Below are 25,140 nucleotides of genomic sequence, written 5' to 3' on the forward strand. Positions count from 1 at the left end.
AGTTGTTTCTAAATAATACAGCCATCAAGGCTTCTGAGACAACGGGGGCAACGTCATCAGTAGACATTTTTTTTCTTTTTCTCTCCCAAGCATGGGATGGGGCTTCCAGGCTGGACACGACACTCACTGCAGGAAGGACAGCAGCAAGAGTGAAGGTGACTCGGAACGCCTCTCTGCTGGAAGGAAAATACATGCATGGCCCTCTCTACCCACCTTTCTTCTGAGAGTGTCAGAACTGGGCAAGAACAAATAAAAGGAAGGCATAAGTAAGTCCACAAGACTGCATGGAACAATACGTATAACGTTATTCTGAATTTCTGGGTAATTATGGAGGGCCATGTGCCTGGCACGGTGATAAGTGATACTATCTTTCTAAATCTCCACATCTCTATGAGATCAGCAATATTATTATTCCATTTTACAAAGAAGAATACTTGATCGTATATAGTATAAGGCTGTTATGTAGCATGTGATTGACCATAGATTTCATCATAAATGTCGTGATATAAATGTGTTGGCTAATTTTAATCTATATCTCAGAAGTGGTCAGTTGCCCTAGTCAGGAATATACATCCCAGCTAGTATTTAAGCAAAAGGTAACATGTGCGACAGCTATTTAGTTCTGACCAGCAAACAGGTTTGGCCAATTACCCTAACAAACATTAGACATGAGTTTTTATTGGTAAACTGCAGCTGTCCTCTCTGTGTGGGCTGGTTCATTGGATTGCAGAGGCCCTGCCTTCCTCTGTATAAACCCTCACAAGGACTTTGGACTTTGGGAGCTCAGTGGCCTCTATCCCCAGGAATAGTGCCCAGCCCCGATTGTTAAACAGCCTTGAGCTGCTGACTCAGGCTTCTCAGTCACCTGACTCCAAATAGAAGGCTAACCGACTCTTGCAAAGAGCGCATTTGTTCTGATGCAAGACATCATGAGAACATCTCGAAAGACAAAGAGCTGCGACTTCCTTGAGCTTCCACAACACTCGGCTGGCTTCTGTGAATGCTGCTAATAAATGTTCGCAGGGATGGATGGCAAATTTGTCTGAGATTTGTTTCTACCGCAGCCTGGGAACAAGACTATGAGGGAGAGGGCATAGAGTCTTTGCTGCTCACTACTGAAGGCTACCAATCTCGACCAAAAATAATATAGTAACTTTAAATTAGCTAATCGGCTTGGATCGCTCACTGCAAGGACTTAAACCGTATTCCCTGAAAGTGACAGCTCTAGCACCTTAGTGTCCAGCGTAGGGACTGACCCTCAGCTGAGGTGTCTGGTCGATAAACTAGGATAACTATACATCTGGTTCCACATGTGTCCCTAGAACACTGATGGCCAAAGAGTAAACCCTCCTGTTAGTGGACAACTACAGAGAAGGGACAGTCCAGCTGCGCAAGAGGGCCATGCCCTTCCAGACCCTCTGGGAGCTCTCCATCCAGCCCTGCGCTGGATTACCATTGCAAGAGAAATGGGAGACTGATGAACCTGGTCTAGATTCCATGAGTCTGGGGAAATCAACAGACCTTACAAAAATGTATGGCTCTGCCAACACAGCAAAGGGCTGCTGTGAACCTATGTACTGTGGCCAAAACAGCCCTCACTGCATTTCTGCATTCCCAGCCACTGATCTGCTTTTCCAAGCTTGTCCTTGTTTGCATTCAGTTGTACTTGGTTGAAAATCTGTTCCTAATAATATTAATAGTTAAAATTAAGATTATTTTAACCTTTAAATAACTTGTGTTTAAGAAAACCACATTATTTTCTAAGTAAAATGACCCACACATTTCAATAACAAAATAGAGAGTCAGTAATCTCACTTTAAAAGGAGAGCTTGCTCAACACAATACAGTTTTGCTACATATGTATTGTCATGCAGTGATCAATATTTCTTAACTTAAGAATTCCATGCTTTTACATAACAGAAAACTAAATAAGAAGCAGATTGTCAAGTGCTATGATGGGGAACAGCTGCCAAAAATCTCTTATTTTTCCCCCTTATTCCCTCAGTATTCTGTTGCAAAAGTTATACTGAAACACTGACTCATTAAGGACATCTCAGTATCTTCTCCAGAAAACACACTACCATTCTATCATATCAGACTTTCTGGGAATATTCCTTTCCAGTCTGGCCCAGAGTAATTAACTTGGCTTGAAGAAGGACGGTAATTAAAAGCAGAAAGCATTTATATTTTGATGGGGAACTGAGTGCTAATGCTAAAGAAGCTCCATGGACCTGAATATTTTTCCTGGCCTCTCCCAATATCAAGTTTCTTTGGAGTCCACCTAAATTTTGATGATGCCCCACCAAAAAAAATCACATTCCACTCTGCATCCATAAACCATATCTTTAGCAAGAAAACCACTGTTAGGAACTTTTCCATCAGACCTAAGTTATGTAGCATAAACAATGTGCCTTAAGCAATCAAACCTTCTCCCAACATATTGCTTTTAACAACACACATAGAAAGGGAACCTTGCAAAAATCTGGGTCACCCCAGAGAGTTCCCTGTTCTTCCACCTAAAATCAGTGACTGCCACTGAGCAGATGAAGTTGGTGTTCAAGAAAACCAGTTGCTTCAGATCTGAACTTGACCATTCATCTGGATTTCAAAAGGAAAGACAAATATGACAGTTGCATTTCAAGGAAAATACTTCATGCTCTATCTTGGTAACACCATCCACTTTGTAGCCAATATTCGTCATTATTTCTTCCAAGGCACTAATTCTTGGTGTCTTATTGTACCTGTTCAGGAGAAGTATAGTGTAGAATTGGTAGTAAAAAGAACAAGCCACCTAGCTTCCCTACATTAATATTGAATGTGTGGTTACTATATGCCAGGCACTGCACTGGGTTGTAGGGAACCAAGACAGACTTTACCCTAGTCCTTACATTATTCTTGGGAAGGCAGACAATAAAGAATTTTTAAAAAGAAAAAATCAAAGTACTTAATTGAAATGATCATAAATGATTATAACTTCTATGAAGGAAACTGATAGGGATCTGAGATGGAAAGTCAATGGGCACATGCGGGGTGACATTTTAGCTGAGACACAGAAAATGGGAAGGATTCTCTCCTTCAGTAAAGGAGGAGAGCAGGAGAGAGGAAGAGCCATCTTTCAGAGGAGTTCAGAAGGAGAAGCATGTTCAAAAGCCTAGAAGAAGGAGGAAGTGTGGGGGTGTTACAGCAACAAAAAGGTGACCAGCATGGCTGATGTTCTGAGAGGCAGGGGAGAGTGGTCAGCAACCCTGGGGCTCAGTTGACCATAGTAAGATACTTGGAGGCAACGTATTAAAAATCACATTGAAAGCCAGGAAATGAAAAACAAATAGAAGGGATTTTTTTAAGGAGTCTATAAATGCCCAGTATATACCCAACAACCAGATATGATTCTAAGTGTCAAAACCATGTGAAACAATTCCTGTGTTTTAACACTGGGTAAGGACTGTAGCATGCAATTGCATATGGCAGAAGTACCATCAGCTTTATCTTACAAGGACATGGCTGATATTAAATCACCTTTGCTATTCAGATTGCCATTATCTTAGCTCCTCAAAACATGGACACATGAATTCCAATCCCTTTGATATATGTGGCAGATGCTTCCTTGGGTTGGTGATGTGGGACACCTGAGAGAATCCCAGTCACATGGTGAAGATGAATCTACTGCTCATGTATATAATGAAGATGGCCTTGAGCAAGTACGCAGCATACTCACAAATGTTGGAGATGATGCCACGCTTACCTAACATCTACCAAACTTAGATTCAGATGCTCTCCAAGCTTGAGATGTCTAATCTATGAGATTTATGCAGCCAAATGTATCTTGAGCACCTACTACGTACCCATCCCTGTACTGAGGATACCAGTGAACCAGACACTTTTATAGTTTAGTGCAATAAAAATAAATCTAGGATCTTTGATATGATACAAGAAGTTCTAGGATGGTGCAAAATGCTTTGAAAGCATATCATGAGGGCCCCACTCTAGACAGGGGTGGGGATCAGAGGAGATCAGTGAGGGTTTCCAAGAGGATATAGTGATGAAATTCAGCACAAAGAATAAGCCCAGAGGTTTCCAGATGGGGTGGGAGGAAGAGGCTGCTTCTTTCAAAAAGAACCTGTGCAGTAGTTAGGTATGAGGGAACATCAGGGCTCATTTTTTTAGGCTATGAGTTTGTGAGTAGTGTAAGGCTGGATGGTAGTGATAATTAGCTAGTTATTAATAATAGGAAAGGAACAAAAGAAAGGCCCAGACATTATAAGCATGAACATTAGGCAGCTTCACCAGGAAGCTGCAATTTCACACTTTCCAGGGAACCACTGGCCCATTCCTTACAGATTACTGAGGGATGGGACTGGACAAAGGGGAGAATGGACACATGTGAAGCTGGGATGATGTGGGGAAGGTGCCTGTCAGTCAAACCTGTGAACAGAGATCATTGGCCAGAGGGACAGGGCCACTACAAGCTTGTGAAAATTTGGGATACATAACACCCCAAACAAATGAATTTTCTCTTTCTTGGTTACTGGTATGCCGAGCTTGTGGTCCTCTTGGCTTCTGGCTCTCGGGTTCTTTTCTTGTTCACCCAGGTTCCCTCCATAGCCATGTGGCCCTGCAGACCCCACATGCAGTGGACTGATAGACTGCAACTGGGAACACAAACTAAGCTAGCTTAATGTTAGGCTGGACACTGTTCCAACACAGACTGAGAACTCTGGGCAATGGCTTTAATTCTAGCTCTATTGAAGTCGCAGCTACACTTCTTTCTTGATGGGCCAGAGGAAACTCAAGGATTTAATTCCACAGAAATAAAGCTTTCTACAATACTTCATCCTCCCACAGTGGCCTCAGGAAATTCTTATCTTCGGCAGCACTCCAAGAGACCCACTCCCCCACTAGCCACCCATGGGGATGAGGAGCTCTTCCCATTGATAACTAGCATTGAATGGGGAAAGGCCATTTTACAAGAGCAGACTAAGAGGTCATCAGGAGTCAGGTTATCAAGTGATTCAAATGCTTAGAATTTAGGTTCCCCTGGAGGATTCTAAGCCAGTGGTGATCCCACTCACACTTTAGATCCTCTAACTTATTGGTCGACCATTAAAATAGCTCAACAATTTGTGAAACCCTTTCAAACTGGGCCTCGAAATGGTTTTCAGAAGCATTGACAGAAAAGTCATCTAATTTGGCCTCCTGATGGCCCTGCCCCATAAGGTGTGACAGCGGTCCTCACAACGGTCCCTTCGATTGGGATACCACGGGAGATAACTGATGAACAAGCGGTGCGCGTGAATCCCGTCTTCCTCTAAGGAAGGGCTCTTCACATGGAAACACGTGCTCCTAAGCAGCGGGCTGAGTAAAGGGGAGAGACTGCAGATGGGCCCTCAGCTCCTGCGTCATCTCAGGCCACCTTTAATTTGATCACTTCAGAAAAGAAATCGATTGCAAGGATGTTTAATAGTTGTTTCCAGCAACTAGCACAGATGTTGATGCTCCAGATTTTTTGATTAAACATAATGGAAATTGATTTGAAAACATGTTCCTTTTGCCTGGATAAAATATTGCCTTTGCTTTTCCTTTCACTGTTCAAACAAGAGAGTTTCCCCTAAGGAACTGGGGCTGGGCATCTCAGGAGAATGAGGCTGAAGGAGATTCTGACTGCATATTTCTCACAGCCAGGTGTGAATGGCCTTGAAGGAAAAATCTGTCAGTGTAAGAGGCAAAGAGTGGGCCCTTGCTATTTTTGACTAGAAGCAGTTTAAGAGCTCAGGTCAGGTAAAATGTTCTTATCTATGATATCTTTGAACCATGACCTTATGGACAATACATTTATAATTGGTACAGTAATCCTTATGGAATAAGACTAGAAGAATTAACTCTTCCACATGGAAGAAATTCTTTCCACAGCAAGAGAAGAAAAACTGGCAGCTCATATCAAACCACAGCTTGATTCTCTGGGATGATTTTAATTATTCTTCATGCTGGTAATAAGAGGAATGTGTTCATTTTAGTTTAAACCATGTCAAAGCATGAGAATCAGCTCAAAGAATCTAAGTTGCCCAAATACCTGGGCTGTGAAGGGGGAAGGTAGTACAGATTTGGTTGTGATGGCCAACATACCTCCTTCAGTGTTCAGAAGGCACAAGAGTGAGGGGTTCCTACCACCCACGTAGCAGGACAGTGGATGGAGGTCAAAGATGTGGGAGGCAGGAAGAAGATGGAGACTCTGTTGGGGCAACTGGGGCTAAAAGGAAGCCATGAACCTGGAAGAGCAAAGAAGACATGCTCTTGAGAGTTAGTATTAGAAGCCAGCTGGGGATACAACTTACAGAGGCCTTAGATAGAGAGACAAAGGTGTAGAAATGCCAACTCCTAGAGATTCCAGTTATTACCTCCTACCCATACCTTTTTCTTACAAAATCTATCCATAGCCCTGGCCTAGCTGCTTCTATCATATGACCTGTGCCACATGACCTTTCCCCAGCCATAGTTGATTGGTTAACTGGCAGACATCTGACCTTAATGGAACCATAGGCTAGAGTAGGTTATGTAATTTGATGGTAAATGAACTCAGATACACAAACACCTAGTTAATCTCTACTGGGTTTGAACTGGGACATCATGTAAAGTAGACTTGGAGGAGACCATGTGTCACCCATGAGTGAGGAGAGACAAGAGAACTGGTCTACAGAGAATATAAAAAATACAGCTGGCATGTAAGGGAAAAGCACAGGCAGGAGGCTGTGTGGCTCCAGAAAGAAAGAATAGAGAGCGCTTGCTTGCTCATGATGGTTTCCTACTCTCTAGATGATTCCTGTCCCTGCCGAGGCTACTCCTGTATCCATCTAATAAGTTTCTCCTAGCATGACAGTGTTCTCTGCCTACATCCAATGTTTTCTAAGAAGCAGTATAAGTATGGTGAGTCAACTTTTGATTATCTGCAGTAATGAAGAGAAATAAGGCAGAAATATTATAGAATATTATTATTATAACAACTTTTCCAGTTTGGTTTTCTAATACAACCACATACACAACCTCCCAACCCCCACAACCATCTTTCCTCCTAACTGAACCCAGACCAGTACCTTGTTGTAAACTTATGGACAGCAGATAATCTACAATGGAGAATCCCACTTCGGATTCAACTATTACTCAGAATACTACCTAGGCTCTGCAGTGTCAAGAAGGAGCCAAAAAAGGTGATTCAGAGCCTCCCTCGGTGCTCCATATTCCCTCCCCACTATCTATCAGAGCAGCCGCCTCTGTATGTTTCACATGTGAAGGGTCCATGAAAACGTTTGACTAAAGGGCCCCATTGGTTAAAAACATGGTACCATAATGAGAACCATACCAATGGGATACATGATTTTGGCCTGGATTAGTTTTGAGTTCTACAAGTTCTATGCAGGAGTCTGTTACTTCTCAGTTCTCCCAGGATCAAGTTTCTTTGGGACTGGTTTCTTCCCCACCTCATGAGATTCAGGCCATCAATGAGTAGCTCCATCTAACTTCTCAGTATGGGGCTTTGACCTCAACAGGCCTATCATATGCTTGATATAGACGCTATGAAAATAAAAGGAAAATCAAGGCCTATAAAGATAACAAAAGTTAGTGGATGGTAGAAGCCATCACTGCCACCCTTTAGAGAAAACATGTCCGGGAATTAAGCCAGTAAGAGTCAAGGGATAAGTCTAAATAACATGGAATTAAACCTTGAATCTAGTCATGTCTCAAGACAACAAAGATGTCTTGTTTCCAAGAGTCAACAAATTTCATTTTTGACCTTGGCTACTTTGACTTGGGTACTGTCACTTGTAAACAAAGAATGCTAACTAATCTATCATGCTCAACAATTATTTAGATTGAATGGTCTTATCCATTCCTATAAGGTTTTAAATCTATTCTCAGAAGTTGTCCTTTCATTATAGACAATTGCAAATTATTATAACCATAATAGCAGAAGCAACAATAAATCTAAAAATCGGGGGGGGGGGGATCCCCACTTGAAATCTATTTTTTTTTTTTCTTTTTCAGCCCTAAGTTTTTGGACTAGTTGATAGCCATCCATACAGGGTATTAGGACATCTTCCCTGAAGATAATGATTTTATACTTTTGATGCATAGTTTTATAACACTAACTCAAAGAAAAAAAAGATAAGGTTAGAGAAAACAACAATAGAGAAATATAGAAGCAAATGAAAGAGGAAAATAGTTAAATGAATATAAACGGTCCCAGGAATCAGGGATGCACTCATTTTTAACATCACCATCTCCTGGCAAAAACATAATTATAATAGTAATCTGTTTCAATGGAAATAAAGTACTGTAATATTTATAGTCTGTGCCAGAGTTATAATGACTGCAGGGCCAGAAGTGAAGTGTCACAGCATGCTCCACATGTTTTTAACACGGTTTCTAAAGGCTCTGGAGGCTATTAAATTTAATGAACCCATCTGCTATGAAATAGAGGTCCCAGCATAATCAGTTTCCTCCATGCCATGTAATACAGATGGCATTCTCTGTGCCACAGCCCAGCAGGATGGTTTATGTTTCTCTTTACGTGTGTCTTTTTGTTTTGACGATTTGAACTCTTTGATATGCAACGGTGTCTTGGGAAAATACTGTAAATTCAGTTTCCAAGCCCCAACAACTTCCTTATGATGCCTTCGACCCCCTGAGTAATTGATTCTAGGCAGTAAGATGTAGCTTAAAGCAATCACCCAAATGACTCCTAAATGGCCTAGGTGCTGCTATTCCTAGATGGGAAACCGAAACAAATGTGCAATTTATAAAATGCGAAGCATTTTCTCCAACTTGGACTTAGTGGGGGGTGAGGAGGAGGGACACAGGTCCAATTTGCAAATGCAACTAAATTGGTTTGAAAATTCCTACGAATTGCAGGCTGAACTGCATTACCAGCAAAGGGGAGGGGCAGGAGGGCTCGGTAATGAATTCGCATTATTTTAAAATGGTCACATTCCCACTGTTTCTGAAAGATTTCTTTGCTTCCCTTCTGGGTATCACAGTGGTCTATGCAAACTCCCCTGGAGGGGTTGGTGGGGAAACAACGCTTCCTCAGTTTAACGTGGGTTCTGCCCTGCACAGCAAGTTGGGAGGCCCAACTGGAAAGCACAAGCCATATGCTTGCAAAATGGAACAAATTCCACTGTTAGTGATTTTTTTGTGCTCTGCACCTAAGAGATAATGACTGCACAACTTGTATTCAGACGAGAAGCTCATGAATTTCAGCATTCTGGTGTTTGCTGCTCTGTCAATTAATACATGAGCTTTACGAGATGAAACATAATTAATGTTAACATTAATTCATTTATTTGGGCTTCACCAGGAAAGCAAATGAAATAGAACAGCCAGGCAGGAAACAGAATGTTTAATCAGACTGGTGGTAACAGGCAGGGAGGAGGAGCCCTGAAAGGACAGCTTTGTCTGTCTCCATTCTCGGCCAGTCTTGGTTAACAGCGGTCCTCCACTCTCGTGTGAGAGACCAAACTCAGCTTCTGTTCACACACTTCTATTCTGAGCTTGTTCAGACACAGAACTGTATGAATCAATACATAATTAATAAAAAGGGAAAGCAATGTACTTGTAGGTCGTCTTAAGCTATTCATTTAAGCATTAAATCACTTACATAATTATATTTGTTGCTGCTGGGTTTTAAGCCATAATCACTGATGAGTCAAGCAACCAGAATTCCTTTTGCTTTAACCACCAGATAATTAAGGAGAAAGAAGACTTTTAAGACCATATTGAGCAAACTTGGGACCAAGTGTCCAAATGTACTAGTCAATGAATACTATTTTCTTAGAATTTGGTAGAAATTACATAGATCAGCAGGCCTTCTGATTCCTAGAGGAATCAAAGCCAATTTCAGACTACACTGCCACAAAGAGAACCAGGCCTCTCAGAACCCCAGTGGTGAGCAGGGATGTCCTGATGGATAGCAGCCACAGCCGCCTTGAGTTTGCTCAATACGGAGGAGGAGGAGGTGGGGTGGCATTTCCTTCTGGATTTTCTTTCCCTTTCAGACCACAGCACATGGACAGAGCCTATTGCATCAGGCAGGATTCTAAACGCTCCCTAGATTTCTGCCTCCATAAGTACAAGTCTCTTAAAATCCCCTCCCCTGGAATGTATGATGGGATATCACTCCCTTGAGTAGGTTGCTGTCATTGGCCTCTGAGTTAATGAAAAGAGAGATGATCTCGGGTTGGCCTGACCTAATCCAACATGCCTTTAAAGGGAGGTGAAGGTCCAGAGAGGTACATTCTTGGTAGCCTGGAAGAAAGGAAATGGCATTGTGTGAACTGTATGGTGGCCATGTGGCAAGGAATTGTGGTTTATAGGAGCTGAGAACAGGCCCCAGTGGAGAGTAAGCAAGAAAGGAGGAACCTCAGTCCTAGGATTGCAAGCGACTGCATCCTGCCAGGGATCAGAATGAGCCTGGAAGAGGCCCCTGGGCTGCAGATGAGAATTGCAGTGCAGCCAACACTTAATTGCAGCCTTGTGAGACCCTGAGCTGAGGGTCCTGCTATCTTGTGCCCAGATTCCTGCCCCATGGGAACCATGAGATAATGCACTTGTGTTGTTTTAAGCAGATAAGTTTGTGGTAATCCGTTTTGCAATAGAAAACTAACACAGCTGCCCCGGCGATGCTGACCCACATCGCAGTATGTTGGCAGCTCCAGCTGGGAATCGCAGCTGCTCTCACACCGGGTGGTGGCCCTCCTCTCTGTGTCTGGGAAGGTCATTCTCCTCCATGGAGCACACAGCTTCTGCAGGCTACCCAGAGGCAGTAAGACAATAAGCAGACACTAACCTTGCTACCAGATCTACTGCACCACCCTAGCATGGAACAAACAAATCAAGGTAGACTGCCCTATAGGGAGGAAGGAAAGGCAAAAAGGAAAGGGAGGGAGGGAGGGAGGGAGGAAGGAAGGGAGGGAGGGAGAGGAGGGGGGAAGGGAGGGAGGGGGGAAGGGAAGGAGGGGGGAGGGAGGGAGGGAGGGGGAAGGGAGAGGGGAGGGAGGGAGGGAGGGAGGGAGGGAAGGAGGGAGGGAGGGGAAAGGAAGAAAGATTGTGTCAGTATCCTTGGATGCAGGGAAGACTTTCTCCCGTCTTTGCTGATTGCTTTGCCCAAACGGAACACACTGATAATTTTTTCTTTACAGTCTTTCCAAGGCATTCATTTACACAGTCACAGAAGGAACAACTTTCTTTTTACACTCAGAATTCATTGGTGTAAATGATATTTTACAAATTTATACAGCTATGACAAAATGACAACTGGCATCAGTAGGTTTGGGATGAAGAAGACTGGCTTCTCGTGAGCTTGCAGCTTGGCTAGGGGGAGAGTTGTGTGTATGTGTCTTGTGCCAGCGTGGCATCCAGACCAAATGCCCAGTGTGCTGTGGGCCATGACACAAACTGCTCCGGAGCAAAGAGAGGGCACTGAGCCAGTTAAGGGATAGCCAGTTAAGAGGGCTCCTACTATATTTCCCATTCCTTGGACAGGGCAACCAGGTTTCACCTCCGTAAGGCTATAACGGACTGTCCTTGGCTGGTGCAGCACAACAGCAGTCTTCCTTAGGGACGCTGATCTTGGGCACACATTAGTGCCTGACCTACAGCACGTAATGACAGCAAAGTGAATTCCAGAGGATTAAAGTGTATCTCTAGAGGAACCATCCTTTCAGGTTCTCATTATACTTAAGTCCCAACTGCTATTATCAGAAATGGTAGATAATACCAATACTTCTGTGGTTGTTACCATGAAGTTTCTCTGAGACCCAGCTCAAAGAAAGAAGAGTATTTTTTAAAACTTCCCACAACCAAGGAGAGATATTCCCACTGGATTGCCTGAGGTTGGGGATGATGATTGGTGGTATTTATTGCATTTTCACCATGCACAGGCATTTAATCCTTAGAGTCAATCCTGGACGGCAGGTTTTATCCCCATTTGTGAGTGGGGAAAGCAATACTCAGAAAAGCTAAGCGACCCACTTGCAGCAACATAGCTGCAAGGGCATAAGTGCAGAATTCAAACTGAGGCCATTCTTACTCTAAATTCAATGCCTTTAGCTATTATGCTAAGGTAGATTTTAAGAATGTTGAATATAAAAAAATTCCATAGCTGCCAATCCCGTCAGGACATCAGGTATTAAAATGGAGTCGCCAGTGCCAGTTGCTCTGGATGTGTCTGGTCATGACCTTGCAATCGCTAAACTCCCGCTCCCATCATTTCCTGAGTGGTTCCAAAGCTGGTGGGTTCCTCTTACAATTTAGACTCTGCAGATGAGTTCAGCATACAAATTCTATGTTGACCCCACATAAATGACCCTGTCCTGGCAGAATCCAGGCCCAGATGAGTTTAAAGAGATTGTTGTTTCCCGACCCAAGAAGCACCTGTTGGAGCAGCAGCTGCCTTAGGCTCACTGAACAGGTTTCTGAAAGAGGCAGACTGGCTCCCCCACGTCCTCACTGACCCAGCCGGTTTCTCAAGACCCCCACCATGAGAAGGAGGCCTAAAAGCATCCTACTAGGAAATGGATTTCTCAGAGCTATTTGCAAAGATACAGCAGAATCTGGGGAAGCACAGCAGCGACACTGAGCTATCATTTCAGGGACAGGCATATTCTGGGGGTTAGTTGTATGTACATCAAAGGCTTCTGGAAGAGGTGGGATAAAGAGGTCTGTTATCTTGGCATTCCATTTTACTCAATAATGAGCCACTTAAGCCATCAGTATATTTTAAAGTACATAAAGGTGATTATGGCACAGAATGCAAATTTCAAGTAAATCTTTTAAGATAAGCACAGGAATTCAATTCAAAGACTTTGCCGTTGCAACTGCTCCTCTAAAGCTGCTCCCAGACCATTTCCTTTGCCTCTGCCGCCAAGAGTTCATCAGCGGATGAGCTAGGGTAGCAGTGGGTTCCCCTCTCTCTTCCCTGCCCTCCACACATGAACATGTATGTGTATGTATGGGTGTAATCAGTCAATCTAAAACAACTGATGTAAGAGATTAACATTATCTAAAGCAAGACATCATAGTAACACAAAGCTTTATGTGCTTCCTCACCAGGAGCCCCAGGTGACATATCCCCAGCCAGGATACTCTATAAGAGTGATACATCCTTTCCGAAAGCACACTATGCCCATTTGCTCCTCATGGGGGACACTAATTTTGATGGCCCACTCAAGATTTTGTCTGGATTTGCTCACTGTATAGACACTATTTTACACCCTCACAACTTGTCAAAAATCACTGGGAAAGCTCTATAATACAATGAAAATATTCTTCTCAAAACTTCCCCCTAGATTTAGCAACCATTAATGACCTTTGCCCTAACCAGTCTTTACTTTATAAAATGGTCAAAAAGTGGTGATTTTCCAACCCCGGGACCCCCTCATTTACCAGTCAGCACTGCATTGGACACTGCACTCCTTCCCACCCACTTTATTATCTGTTCAGCTCATCTCTTTGAGATTTGTTTATCTATTTATAATCTGTGAGGGCACGTGAATTTGTTTTATTCAACAGGATATAATCTATTACTGTCCTTTTTTTATTTAAAAGCTCAAATTGTCCCAGAGTTGACCAGCGAGAGCTGCCGCTGGTGTCCTGTGGCCTGATGTCATTGTTTTGCGCACTTACTGGAACAAAATACTCCAGGCTTTTGGGGAGTGGGGTGGGGAGAACCTTCCCTACCCAACCGCTGGAATTAACAATGTCTCTAAGAAACCCTGATTCTTTTTAGGGGGCGTGATTTTTAGAAGCTAGGATCTGGCTTCTGGACGTGCTCACTGCTGCTCAGGGGCCGCTGCTTCTAGGCCCTTTCAGCAGCCAACTCGGGGCCTCCGTTCTGACACCTTCAATCTTTCTCCATTGGCTCACTCCTACCACACTCAAGAAATAAATTCAAAATTGCTACACACACATTTCTACAAACGACACCAAAATTTTAAAATGTATTTGCAGTCTTTTTTCCCCCTTGAGCCTGAGGGTAGTCAAATACTGTTCAGGATTTGATACTATGTGCAATTACTGTATTCAAGAGGTTATTTCTTTTACCTCCCTTTCTGGTTAATTTTTTTTTTTTTTTCTCATTTGAAATGCAGTTAAATTCATTTGCTTCTGTTCGCATTCACTATTAGTCTTGCCCCATTTTAAATTTTATTTCAAGTTTTAAAAACATAGAGCATTAACATGCTTTCAAAAGTCAAAACTATGCAAGAAAATGACTCAGGTGTCTCTCTCCCTCCACTGTTCCTTCTACTCTACAATCTCTCCTGCTGCTCGTAGGGAACCAATTCTATTGGTTTCTGATTTATCTTTCTGTGCTTCTTTTTGTAAAAATGAGCAGATACACATGTCTTCCTATTCCCTCTTCTTTCTTACACAAAAGGTAGCGCCTTATTTATACTCTTGCATTTTGCTTAGAAATCATTCCATATCAACCAACGGAAACCACCCTCATTCCTGTTTTTAGCATTAAGGCTCCATTCTGTGGATGTACCATAATTTATCCATCTCTCTCTTACGTTTCGGCATTTAGGTAACTTTCAGTATTTTGCAATTACAAGCAATTCTGCAATGAACAGAACGCACGTTATTTTTATATTGTTGAGGTTCATCATCAGGGTTAATTTCTAGAATTGGGATTGCTGGGTCAAAGGGGAATTGCCCATTCCGTCTTCCCATAGGAGAGCCTGAGGGTCCCCTTTCCACAGCCCCGCCAACACAGCACACAGCTAAGCTTTTAGTGTTCGCCTGTTTGATAGGTGAGAAATGGTATCTCACTATATTTTCATTTGCATTTTTCTTATTATGAGTGAAGCTGTACATCTCCCATTTGTTTAAAAGCCATTATTTCTGTGAATTTTATTATGCTCGTGTTTTTTTGCTCTTTTTTTTTTCTATAGGAATTTTGGGGTCTTCCCTTCCATTTTTAAAAGTGCTTTATATATTAGGAATATTAGTTCTTTATGTGTCCCACGTGCTGTAAATATTTTCTCCTATTTTTACAATTTACGTTTTGTCTTTGCTTAAAATAGTTTTTGACTTCCACAAGTTGGTTTTTGCTTTGTTTTTATTTTAAGTGGTCAAACTTATCTTCCTTTTTACTGCATCTGGATTTGGGGGTCACTATTAGAAAGCCTTCCTCCAAATTCAGGTCACGGAGGAACTGACTCACGTTTTGTTTTACTGCTTGTATGGTTTCACTTTTTCACAGTTTAGATCTCTGATCTACTTCAAATTCTTTCCTGGGTATGATGTTAAGATCAGAACTATTTTTTCCTAAATGGCTATCTAGTTTTCTCAAAAGCGTTAGTGCAAAGCCCCTCCTAGCCCCACTGACCTGAGATGCCACGTTTATCACATACTAACTTTCTACATGTAGGTGGGTCTTATTTTTGGACCTTCTATTCTACTGATCTGTCTATCCAGGTGCTGGTACTATTATGTTTTAATTATAGAGGCTTTGTTTTATATTTTTTAAATTGATGAAACAAAGTGACTGATGAAACTGGCTGTTTAATCACAAAACCACTGGGTGACTTGGTTGCTTCCATCCTGGCTCCCACGCTCCTTCTCTTCAGCCCGCTCTCCTGCCTTCCTCAACCGCACAGAAGAGGGATGAAGCCATCGCTGTTGTTGCTGTTCTTATTGTTACTACAGGGCCAACATAAGTGAGGCAGCTTAGTTATTTCATTTCCATGATTCTAAGTCAAACTGGTGTCAGACTCTGAAAGTGATATAAGCCTAAGGTCAACGAGAGAGGGCTTTCAGCCTAGCACCTTCTCTATTCAGGGTGATTCTCCTGGGGAAGGGACACCCCTTCTTGACCAATTCACATTTATTTTATTTTATTTTATATTTTATTTTATTTTTAATATGTCTTTATTGATTTCAGAGAAAGGAAGGGCGAGGGAGAGAGAGAGATAGAAACATCAATGATGAGAGAGTCATTGATCGGCTGCCTCCTGCACATCCCATACTGGGGATCGAGCCCATAACCCAGGCATGTGCCCTGACCAGGAATCGAACCGACATCTCTTGGGTCATAGGTTGATGCTCAACAGCTGAGCCACACCAGCCGGGCACAATTCACATTTCCATGGCCCCACAGTGACTTTAGGATCAAAGTGGGGCAGGCACTACAGTGACCCCCAAGATGGGTTCCCACACGCTGTCCCTGCCCTGCATCTGCCTGTGGCTGCCAGACATGCAGCAGGAATGAGAGCTCATGGAGAGAAAAGCCGGCCCACAACAGCCATTGAGACCACTCGGGAGAACAGCTATGTCTGGGTTACAGTGATTAATGTGATGTTAATCCCAACAAAAACGATGGGAGAGAGGCCCTGTGGGAACATTTACAATCAATTAATGAAAAAAGCCACTCCCATCAGAGTCATTATCACTATGAAAAATCACCCTGAAAATACACAAGAAACCAGGCCGGGGAGCCATTGTTTGGTGATTGGCAAAGCTCCTCCTTTTAAACTAATTCAGCATCAGAATCTTTTGCTTGGAATTCAGCTTTAGAATGAGCCTTGGCCCGAGTTCCACAAACAACCCAGGGCCTATATAACCTCCACTGAAGCACATTCTCACTTGTCTGCGGGAAGAAAACGCAGCTGTGGCCTCTCTGGTGGCTCCGACTCACTGTGAGAGCTGAGATGACACCCAAAGATTCATCACCAAGCCTGGGCCTCTCAAACAGCGAGGATGGAACCTAACATGCCCATAGTCACTGCTACAATGACAGGATTTGTACACACGTGGGAACGAGAAAAAGCAGCCAGAGAAGACGCAATCAAAAAGTGAGTTTTCCGTGCTGAGCAGACACCTTCCAGAATGCTGGTTACGTTTTCACCAACCTTGTTTGCCCAGGGGACCAACACAAACCGTACAACTAAGGAAAATGTCATGGACCCCCATTTGAGGATACGTTTGCTGTCTTCTGGAATTAACAAGGAAAGTCCCCCTCTCCCCACCCGAGGCAGGGCCGTGGACTCACGGTGCTGTCGATGTAAGCTTCGGTCCACACCACGTCGTGCTCCTGGTCGATCACCTTGGGCCGGCTCAGCACGTGGAGGTACTCCATGACATTTTCCTGCACGTCCGCCAACGTGGAGATCTGGGTGAAAAATCCTGCCAAAGGAAAGCCCGTTCAGTAAGGACAGGAAGACCTGCAACGGGGAGCCCGCACCCGCACACCCTCTCGGCCTTTAGCTAATCCCTTCCTCTTTTTTCCGTTTTAAACCTTCTATCCACCCTCTGCCATCACCCACCTCATGAGTAATGTGGTCATGCTAGAGAATATCAGCAAGAAAGCAATACAGTTAGGGTCAACCATAAACCCGCCACCCAGGGGAAGGCTCTGTTAACCCTTTAGAGAATGTCTTCCCAGACTTTCTTCTAGCTATACACACAGAGGCCTTCCCTGGCGGAAAGGGGAGTCCTCTTACATGCCATTTTGTAACCTTTCTTTTTCACTTTAGTCAGTTTATTTCCAATGGGAAAACTATAAACCTCAAAATTGAATGGCTATCCATTTTACCACTATCACAACAATAGTTGTTAATTATTATTTTTAAGAATAGTTGATTGATTTCTAGAGAGAAAGGAAGGGAGAGGGAGAGAGAAGCATCAATGATGAGAGAAGAGTCATCAATCAATTGGCTGCCTCCTGCACGCCCCCCACTGGGGATCAAGCCCAAAACCCAGGCATGTGCTCTGACTGGGAATTGAACCTGCAACCTCCTGGTGCATGGGGCAATGCCCGACCAACTGAGCCACACCTGCCAGGGCTAGTTATAATTAATTCATGAGTGCTTACTAAGGGACACAAAATTTGCTGAACACTTGAGAAGCTCTGTCGCACTTATTCTTGACAACATGACAGAGCGGGGGTAACTGTGCTCACTTTAAAGATGAGACGACCGAGGCCGACTGGGGATGTGTGTCTCACCAGCAGTCCCACAGGTAACCAGCAGCAAACACAGAAGGTGAACCCAGGATTAGGAGTCTCTTAATCTGTGCCTTTCGCTTTTAGCCAATTTTGCCCTTTAGGCATTTGAGGCTGACATGCCAGCTCACGCCCCTGTGTGGTTTCCAGGCCTGCTTTTTGAATATGCTGGATAGACATGGTTTCTAAGCAACAGAAAAAGTTCTAAGCTTGCTGCTGTCTTGGGGATGAGTATGCCGTTTCTCTCTCGAGTTCAGGGCATTGCTTTGTGCCTTCCAGTGTGGGGTCCTCTTGGCTGTGTGTGGGTTAGGAGATATTAGAGAGAAGGGATGCACTGAGCACCGGTCTGCATCCCTAGCAGGGGGCCCTTTATGGAAGGCTTTCTTGGTACCCAGCACTGGAAAAGCAGGGATTAACAAAATGAGCAGGACCCCTGCCTCCTGGGCCTGAAAAGTCTGAGTAAAGCAACCACAGAATAGCACAGTCAACATTACCTAAAAGCACACAGCAGCGATAGCCATTCACTTGGAACCCCAAGGAAGGGTCAGCACCCTTGAACCCTGAAGGATGTGGACCAGTTAGCTCAAGAAAGAGGGTTAAAGAGTGTGTCCAGTAAAGCAAGGAGTGTATAAAAGGCCAAAGGTTGGACTCAGGACCCTTCTAGGAACTGAAAATAGCTTGGGGTTGCAGGGATAAGGAGCTGGGTGAGGAGGGCATGGTGGTGTAAGATCAGAGGAATGAGCAGGGGACTGTGAGTCACACAGGACCTTGCGAAGGAGTTTGGGCTTCATCTTATAGGCAGGTAGTCATGGGAGGATTTTAAGCAGGGGACACTGGATGGACATGTCATGTTTCCTCCCCATGAATGAGACCCTGTAACTAGGTTCATGCCATCTCTTATTGCCCACATATCAGAGAGGGTATGTGTGCCTCTGGAGCCGGGTTTGTCACAGCACTGGCTACAGTGTTTACAGAACCTCATAGTGTATAAAACAAAGCTCAGCATAAGGAAATGCCAGCCCTTCTGTTGTCCAAAAAGGGCCGGGACCCTCCCAGGGCATTTCCAAACAAAGGCCAGCTGGTTTGAATTTGGTATGCCAACCCCAAACCAGGTTGGGACCATGTGGCTTCTGGCTTCCTGACGACAGCTCTGCACAGTGCTAATTAACAGGCATTGTCACTCCTGTCCACCCCCACCCTCCCAGCCAGAGCCAGAACCTCACCCATCCCAGGGGAAACAGGGCCCCAAAGGAGCAGGCTCTGAGCTCCCATGTTAGCGTGCAGCCCGTGAGTGGGGCCCATGTGCACCTTGGCCCTCCCTCAGAGTTCAGGCACCAAAGTTAGGAAGATCCATTGGGACACCTCTCACAAGACCCCTAGTGGCCCCTCTTGGAGGCATAGGGGGAAAGACAAGTTTTAAAGAGGGTCGCTGGGTGAAAGGGTCATCCATAGTTACCTCTCCATGCACAGCAACTGCAAACAATGTTTGAATATGAAAGAAAACATTTCATCTTTTCTCTAATGGGCAAGCCTTGGGTTCTGAGGGAAAGGTCTTAGAAAATCAAGACAAAGAGGACAGCTAAGAGAGGTGTTGCCATGTTGATAAGAGGAGGGGAGAGCTCCATGGTTCTGGACTGTTAGGGTACATGGGTGAGTGATTCTCAGTGTAGAACGATTCCTATTTGGGGTTCCTGTGCCAAATGTGCATAAAGACAGCATCGCTTAGGAGGGGTTCTTCTTGGTTGCATTTTCTTAATCCTCAAAGCCAACAGTAAAAATCCTTGATTTGGGTTTTCCAAAACAGGGAATGAACGCGAAGAGGATGGGAGAGACAGGTCATTAGCATAGAGGGGAGTGGAAAGGAAAAACCACCGCACACTTGGATGGGAATGGAGCTGAGATCATCCTCACTTGGCATTGCTTGTCACAGTCAAGGTTCTGAGAAGCTACAAAAAGCTGGCTCCTCCCCAGAGCTCCAGACCCACAGCCAACTGTATACCTGACACCTCCACAGGATGACTAACAGGATTCTCAGACTGAACCCCGTCCGCAGCCAACTCCTGATCTCCCTCACCAGACACGTTCCTCCCCCGGTGCGCCCTCCCCATCTGGGCAAATGGCGCCGCTCCCCAATTCAGGCCAAAAACATAAGCACTATCCTTGACAGCCATCCTTTGCTCACCCAGCCCATAGCGAATCCACGAGCATGTTCTCCTGGCCCCATCTCTGTAACATGTCAGAAATCCACTTGCCCTCTCCGCTGCCCCGGCCTACTCCTGACTCGAGAGTCTCTCCTCCAGAATGTGGCAACAGCCTCCCCACGGACCCCCTCTCCTTATCTAGGCTCCTCCCAGCAGCCAGATCATCCTCTCCCTGCCTAAGAGCCTAAAACACATTCTACTTAGAGTTAGAATAAAATCCAAGTGTCTTACCCAGGCCGCCAAGGCTCTCCTTCAGTTGCGCGCCCACCTGATGACCGCATCCCCTTTTGGTTCCTCATGGTCGCTCTCATTGTTTCAGCTCCCTGGCCCTTCCCTTCCTCTCCCAGGCCAAGTTCATTCCCTTCCCAGGCTTTGGCGCTTGCTGTACCCTCTGCCTGGTACACCTTTTATCCAGTTTCTCCACGGCTGGGTCTTGTTTATCAGGCAGGGCTCAGCTGTCTAAACTTCCTTCCTCTCACTTCGCCCTGCCTTCACTTTCTTAGGAAGATTAATCTGGTGCTGGATTCTGACTTGCTTGTTTACTATGTTCTCTTTCACTGGAATATTAGCTCCATGAAATGTTACAAAACACTGGCGCCCGTTGTGTAGGGAGCAGGATTCCCAGAGCAGGCACACGGGTTAGCGGGAGCATTAGTAAAGCAGGGACGTCCACTGAGGTCCTCCTGCGACTCACCTTGTGCCTGGGCCCCTGGGCAGCGCAACAGCCCAACTCCTGTGCTCACTGTGTGGGGAGGAAACAGAGCACAGGGAACCCAGGGATTCGTCCCAGGTCAGTTCCAATCCGGGTTCATCTGATTCCAAAACCTTTGCTCTCAACTAGTGAAGACACTGCCTCTCCCTGTATTAGAACAGGGCAGACAGGGCTGCTCAGAGGTCCTCGCCCAAGAGGTCTCCCCTAATGGGCTGTCGTGTCTGTGGCTGGGGAATGTTGAGGATGGGGTGGGGAAGTGCATGGTTCTCCTTCAGGTTCCTGGAAAATGCTCCATAACTAGCACCAAAGATCTACTCAAAACCCAGGCCACAGTTCTAAGTTATATTTCAAGATATAGACCAGGGATGCAGATGCAGCAAAGGTAAGAAGAGCCAAAATTATAAAAATAATATTAATGATGTCTACTGCAAAGCTTCATGCAAACTTAATCATCTCACCCCAACCCATTAAAATCTCAAACCTTTCTGAAAGACTCTTTCTTGTTTTCAAATGTTTTCGTCAAAGTTTTGGTTAACAAATGTGCTTTTGATGGATAACAGGAAGGGCTGAGGGCTGGATGCTTTGGCTGTAACCATAGACGCTTCCCTTCACATTCTCCGAACGGGCCCCTTGCCCTCCTCCCCACACCCCCCCTTTTTTTCTTTTAAATTCTAGCTCTTGAATGTTTATTCTCTTCTTTAATGAGCCTTTTTGGACGTCATCTATCATGTAGGAAAACAGAATCAGCAATCATTTGGTAATTACCAAGGAGTAATTAATGCCGTAATTAGCCACCTATTACAGACGGTCTTCTCATTTTTCTAAGTAACATCTATTTATGTACTTTATTCCCTTGCAGAGCCTCCTGTGACCTCGGGGTTACAGCTACCCCATGCGACACCCCGCACGCAGCCCGGTGCTTTGTATTTCTGAGGTTCTACCACCCTCGCTTCGAACTTTCTTAGGAGTCCCTTGTCTAAGAGGCGCCCTTGGGTGAGCGGCTCCATCATTCATTACTCCGTCTTGCCATGACGTCAGAGCCTGCTCCTCAGTGGGGGGCCCTGGCTGTCTACCTCCCCCGCCAAGGTTCCCATTCCACCTTTGGTGTGATGGGCACTGCTCCCTGTGAGTCTTTCCAAACACTCTTTCCCCTCTGAGCAAGACAAGCTGAGGACAACGCCAGTGCCCAGATTTCAGTCTCCTCCGGACAGTGAAGTGGGCCGTGAAGTCGATGGTGTGACCTGGTTTGCCTCCCTTCTGGGCAACAGTGTCCTTGACACACGGGCAGAATTCTCCCTCACCTTCCTCCTCCCCATCAGCATCACATGCTACTGACAAAGCACCCATTTCTGTAAAAAGATACACAATTTATAAACAACTTCCTATGTCCCCATCTCCTTGGGCCTTCACAGACACCCAGCAAAAGGTTGGGCCCTGGAGCCAAAGGGCACATGTCCAGGGAGTTAGAAAGAACTGAGCAGCAGAGTATGACCTGAGGGCAGGGGCCCACCCCACAGCCGTGGTGGGCATGTGCCCACCTGGAGAATGGGGCTCTGGAGTGTGAAGCCATCAGAATCAGCCAGACTCTCACATTGAGAAACAAGCCTTTTACTTTGTGAATAACATTGCCTTTTACATTTCAAATTTCATGTTAGAAAAGGTAATTTAAAGGGTCACGTGATGCTGCTAGGAATGCCGGCCTGTCTGTAGCTCTATCACAGAACCGCACCCCAAGCTGCCTCATCTCCCCTCAGAGCCTTAGTGTCCCCATTTGTAAAACATCAGGTGCTGAACCACATGCCCACACAACTGGGGCAGGAGCATTTCTGGAGCACATGCTGGGTCGAAATCCCAGCCCAGTGTTTATTAGCTGGTAAAGCCTTTCCTCAACCTCTAGATTCCCTTTCCTAGAGTCTTTCAAATTATGAAAGACATACAAGAGTCCTGCATGAAACACAACTTTCTCACATCCTGGTGAGGTTAGGCTCAGGCTTCGGATCCACTGGCCCCGAATCCGGGCTCTGCCACCTGCTAGCTGGTAACCTGGGACAAGAAAACTAAATCTCAGCTTTCTTCTAAAGCTTTAGTGAGGGGCAAAAGAGAGATTTCACAAAAGCACTTTGCATTCTACCTGACACGTAGTTTGTCATCCTTAGTTGCTATAAACAACAACAGCACCATCTTCAGGTTCTATGGAATGTACACAAAGAATGTGCACAACGTAAGTGTCCATCACACACACACACACACACACACACACACAGAGTGGAGTAGTATTCAGCTATGAGAAAGAACGAAAGCCTGCCATTTGCAACAGCATGCATGGACCTACAGTATATTACTAAGTGAGGTAAATCAGATGGAGAAAGATTAATGCTGCTTGATATCACTTATATGTGGAATCCATATGGAATCCAAAAAAGCTGAGCTTTTAGACACAAAGAGTGAAATGGTGGTTACCAGGGGCTGAGGGTTAGGAATTGGGGAAATACTGGTCAAAGAGTACAGAAAAATACTGTATAAAGATATCTGAATAACTGCCATTTTGCCTTCTTCTACCTGTTCCAAAATAATGCAAGTTTTAATTGCCACTTTTCCCCTACCCTCACCTACAACCATTCTGGCCTCATAAATTTGAAGCTATCTTTTAGGAGCCAAGATGTTTGGAAACAAACGTAGAATGAGGGTAAAAAATTTTTATTGGAAAAGGGCTGAGGGTCTGAACTTCTGAGGAGGTCTCAGGCCACTAGTTCGCTTTCAAATAAAGAGAGAATGACCATTAACCTATCAAAAAGGGACAAGCCGAGCAGACAACCAAGAGAGACTCATGTGGCGTTTCCATTCGACCTAACGATGACTGATTGGTTGAGAACCCAAACACGGAGGCCCTTCTTTATTTGCACAGCTGGAAAACACTCCATTCGCCGTGATTTCTGCAGGAGACTCAGGCCGTGCTTATTTAAAATCTTGGCACACTGAACATTAGAGAAGGTCATCATGGCTTTATGGCATATCTGAGCGAGCCGGCCCCTCTTTTCAGTTTTCCCAGCTCACTTATTTATCCAATAGTGTGAACTCGGAACTGTATATTCCACAAGCCATTGTACAGTGGCAATGATTGTTTTAATGGGTTTAAAATGGGTTGCTGCTTTGCCTCATTAAGGCCGTTTCCCTCAAGATGGGACCTAGTTATGCACAAAATGAAACAAACCAATGAGCTCCAGGCCTCTCTGGATTTTGCTTGTAGATTGGAGGAGGCAGAGAACTCCTGTAAGGGGTATAAATGTCCCCAGACATCGATTTCCAGCAGACACGTCTGAGGTCCAGTGGCTGAGAGCAGTCTCCATGGCTACCAGACTTGCAAGCAAGAAGTTCTGTGCTGATAGTGCATCCTGGCCCCCTTACTGCGGAAGGTGTGTGGGCCCTGACAACTCCTGCTCCTCCGCAGGGCCACTCTGGCCAGGCCCAGCAGGTCTGCCAACAAGCTTCTCCTTGGGCTCCCCTGGGCTCTCCCCGAGTCTGCTCTGGCCCCTGAATGTTAATGACTCATTTCACTGAAGAACTTGTCTGAGTCAGGACAAAAATATGTAAGGGGGGGCCCCTCTGGACCTCATGTCACTTGAGATGAAAAATGCTATGCTGCCTCCATACTATAACAATCTGAGACTATAAACAATGATTTAATTAATGACCATGGAAGAATACTTGCTCACTGATGTTACGTGGTCTAAAACCCCATCACTGACGCAACGCGAAGCCAGTGTTTACATGGGCACAGATGACTGGAACCTAACGTTTTGATGGCAACTGCTACTTTGAAGAGTGGTAAACAATGACATTTTATTCCCAAGGCCCTTTAGAAGAGAAGCAGAGTAAGGAAGGTGAGACTTTGGAGAGGGACTGGCTCTGGCAGGGAAGGAAATGACTGGATTTGGATTTAGACGGGAAGAGAAGGAGAATCACTGTGGAATCCAAGGCCCGGCCAGCCCCACGGCTACTATTACCGCCTCGGATTTTCCAAGTTGCTGTACTCAGAGCTTTTACATCTAAAGGGCTATATTCTATAGCCAGGCCCTGAAATACTCCGAGTCGACTAAACTGTCTTCAAAAGGATGCTTCAAAGATTCTTATAAACAATGACTAAAACTAAATTATGGTGTAATATTAGTTGATTAAGACAAGACTTCAATTTGAGTAATTTTCATCAGCTGGACACAGACAGTGGTAAAAACAATAGC

At 44.8% G+C, this 25,140-nt stretch overlaps 1 protein-coding gene across 2 annotated transcripts in view; it reads right to left on the reverse strand.

Annotated features, from left to right (window-relative positions):
• Positions 1-25,140, reverse strand: part of CACNA2D3 (calcium voltage-gated channel auxiliary subunit alpha2delta 3) — a 768,096-nt gene that overhangs the window by 252,145 nt on the left and 490,811 nt on the right. For both annotated transcript variants that reach the window (XM_081159441.1, XM_081159440.1), the window contains exon 13: positions 17,039-17,172. In XM_081159441.1, coding sequence (XP_081015567.1) covers positions 17,039-17,172 — 134 coding nt within the window. The remainder of the gene's footprint in view (positions 1-17,038; positions 17,173-25,140) is intronic.

The sequence above is a fragment of the Miniopterus schreibersii genome (assembly GCF_964146895.1).
Source record: "Miniopterus schreibersii genome assembly, chromosome: 15".
Lineage (NCBI taxonomy): Eukaryota > Metazoa > Chordata > Mammalia > Chiroptera > Miniopteridae > Miniopterus > Miniopterus schreibersii.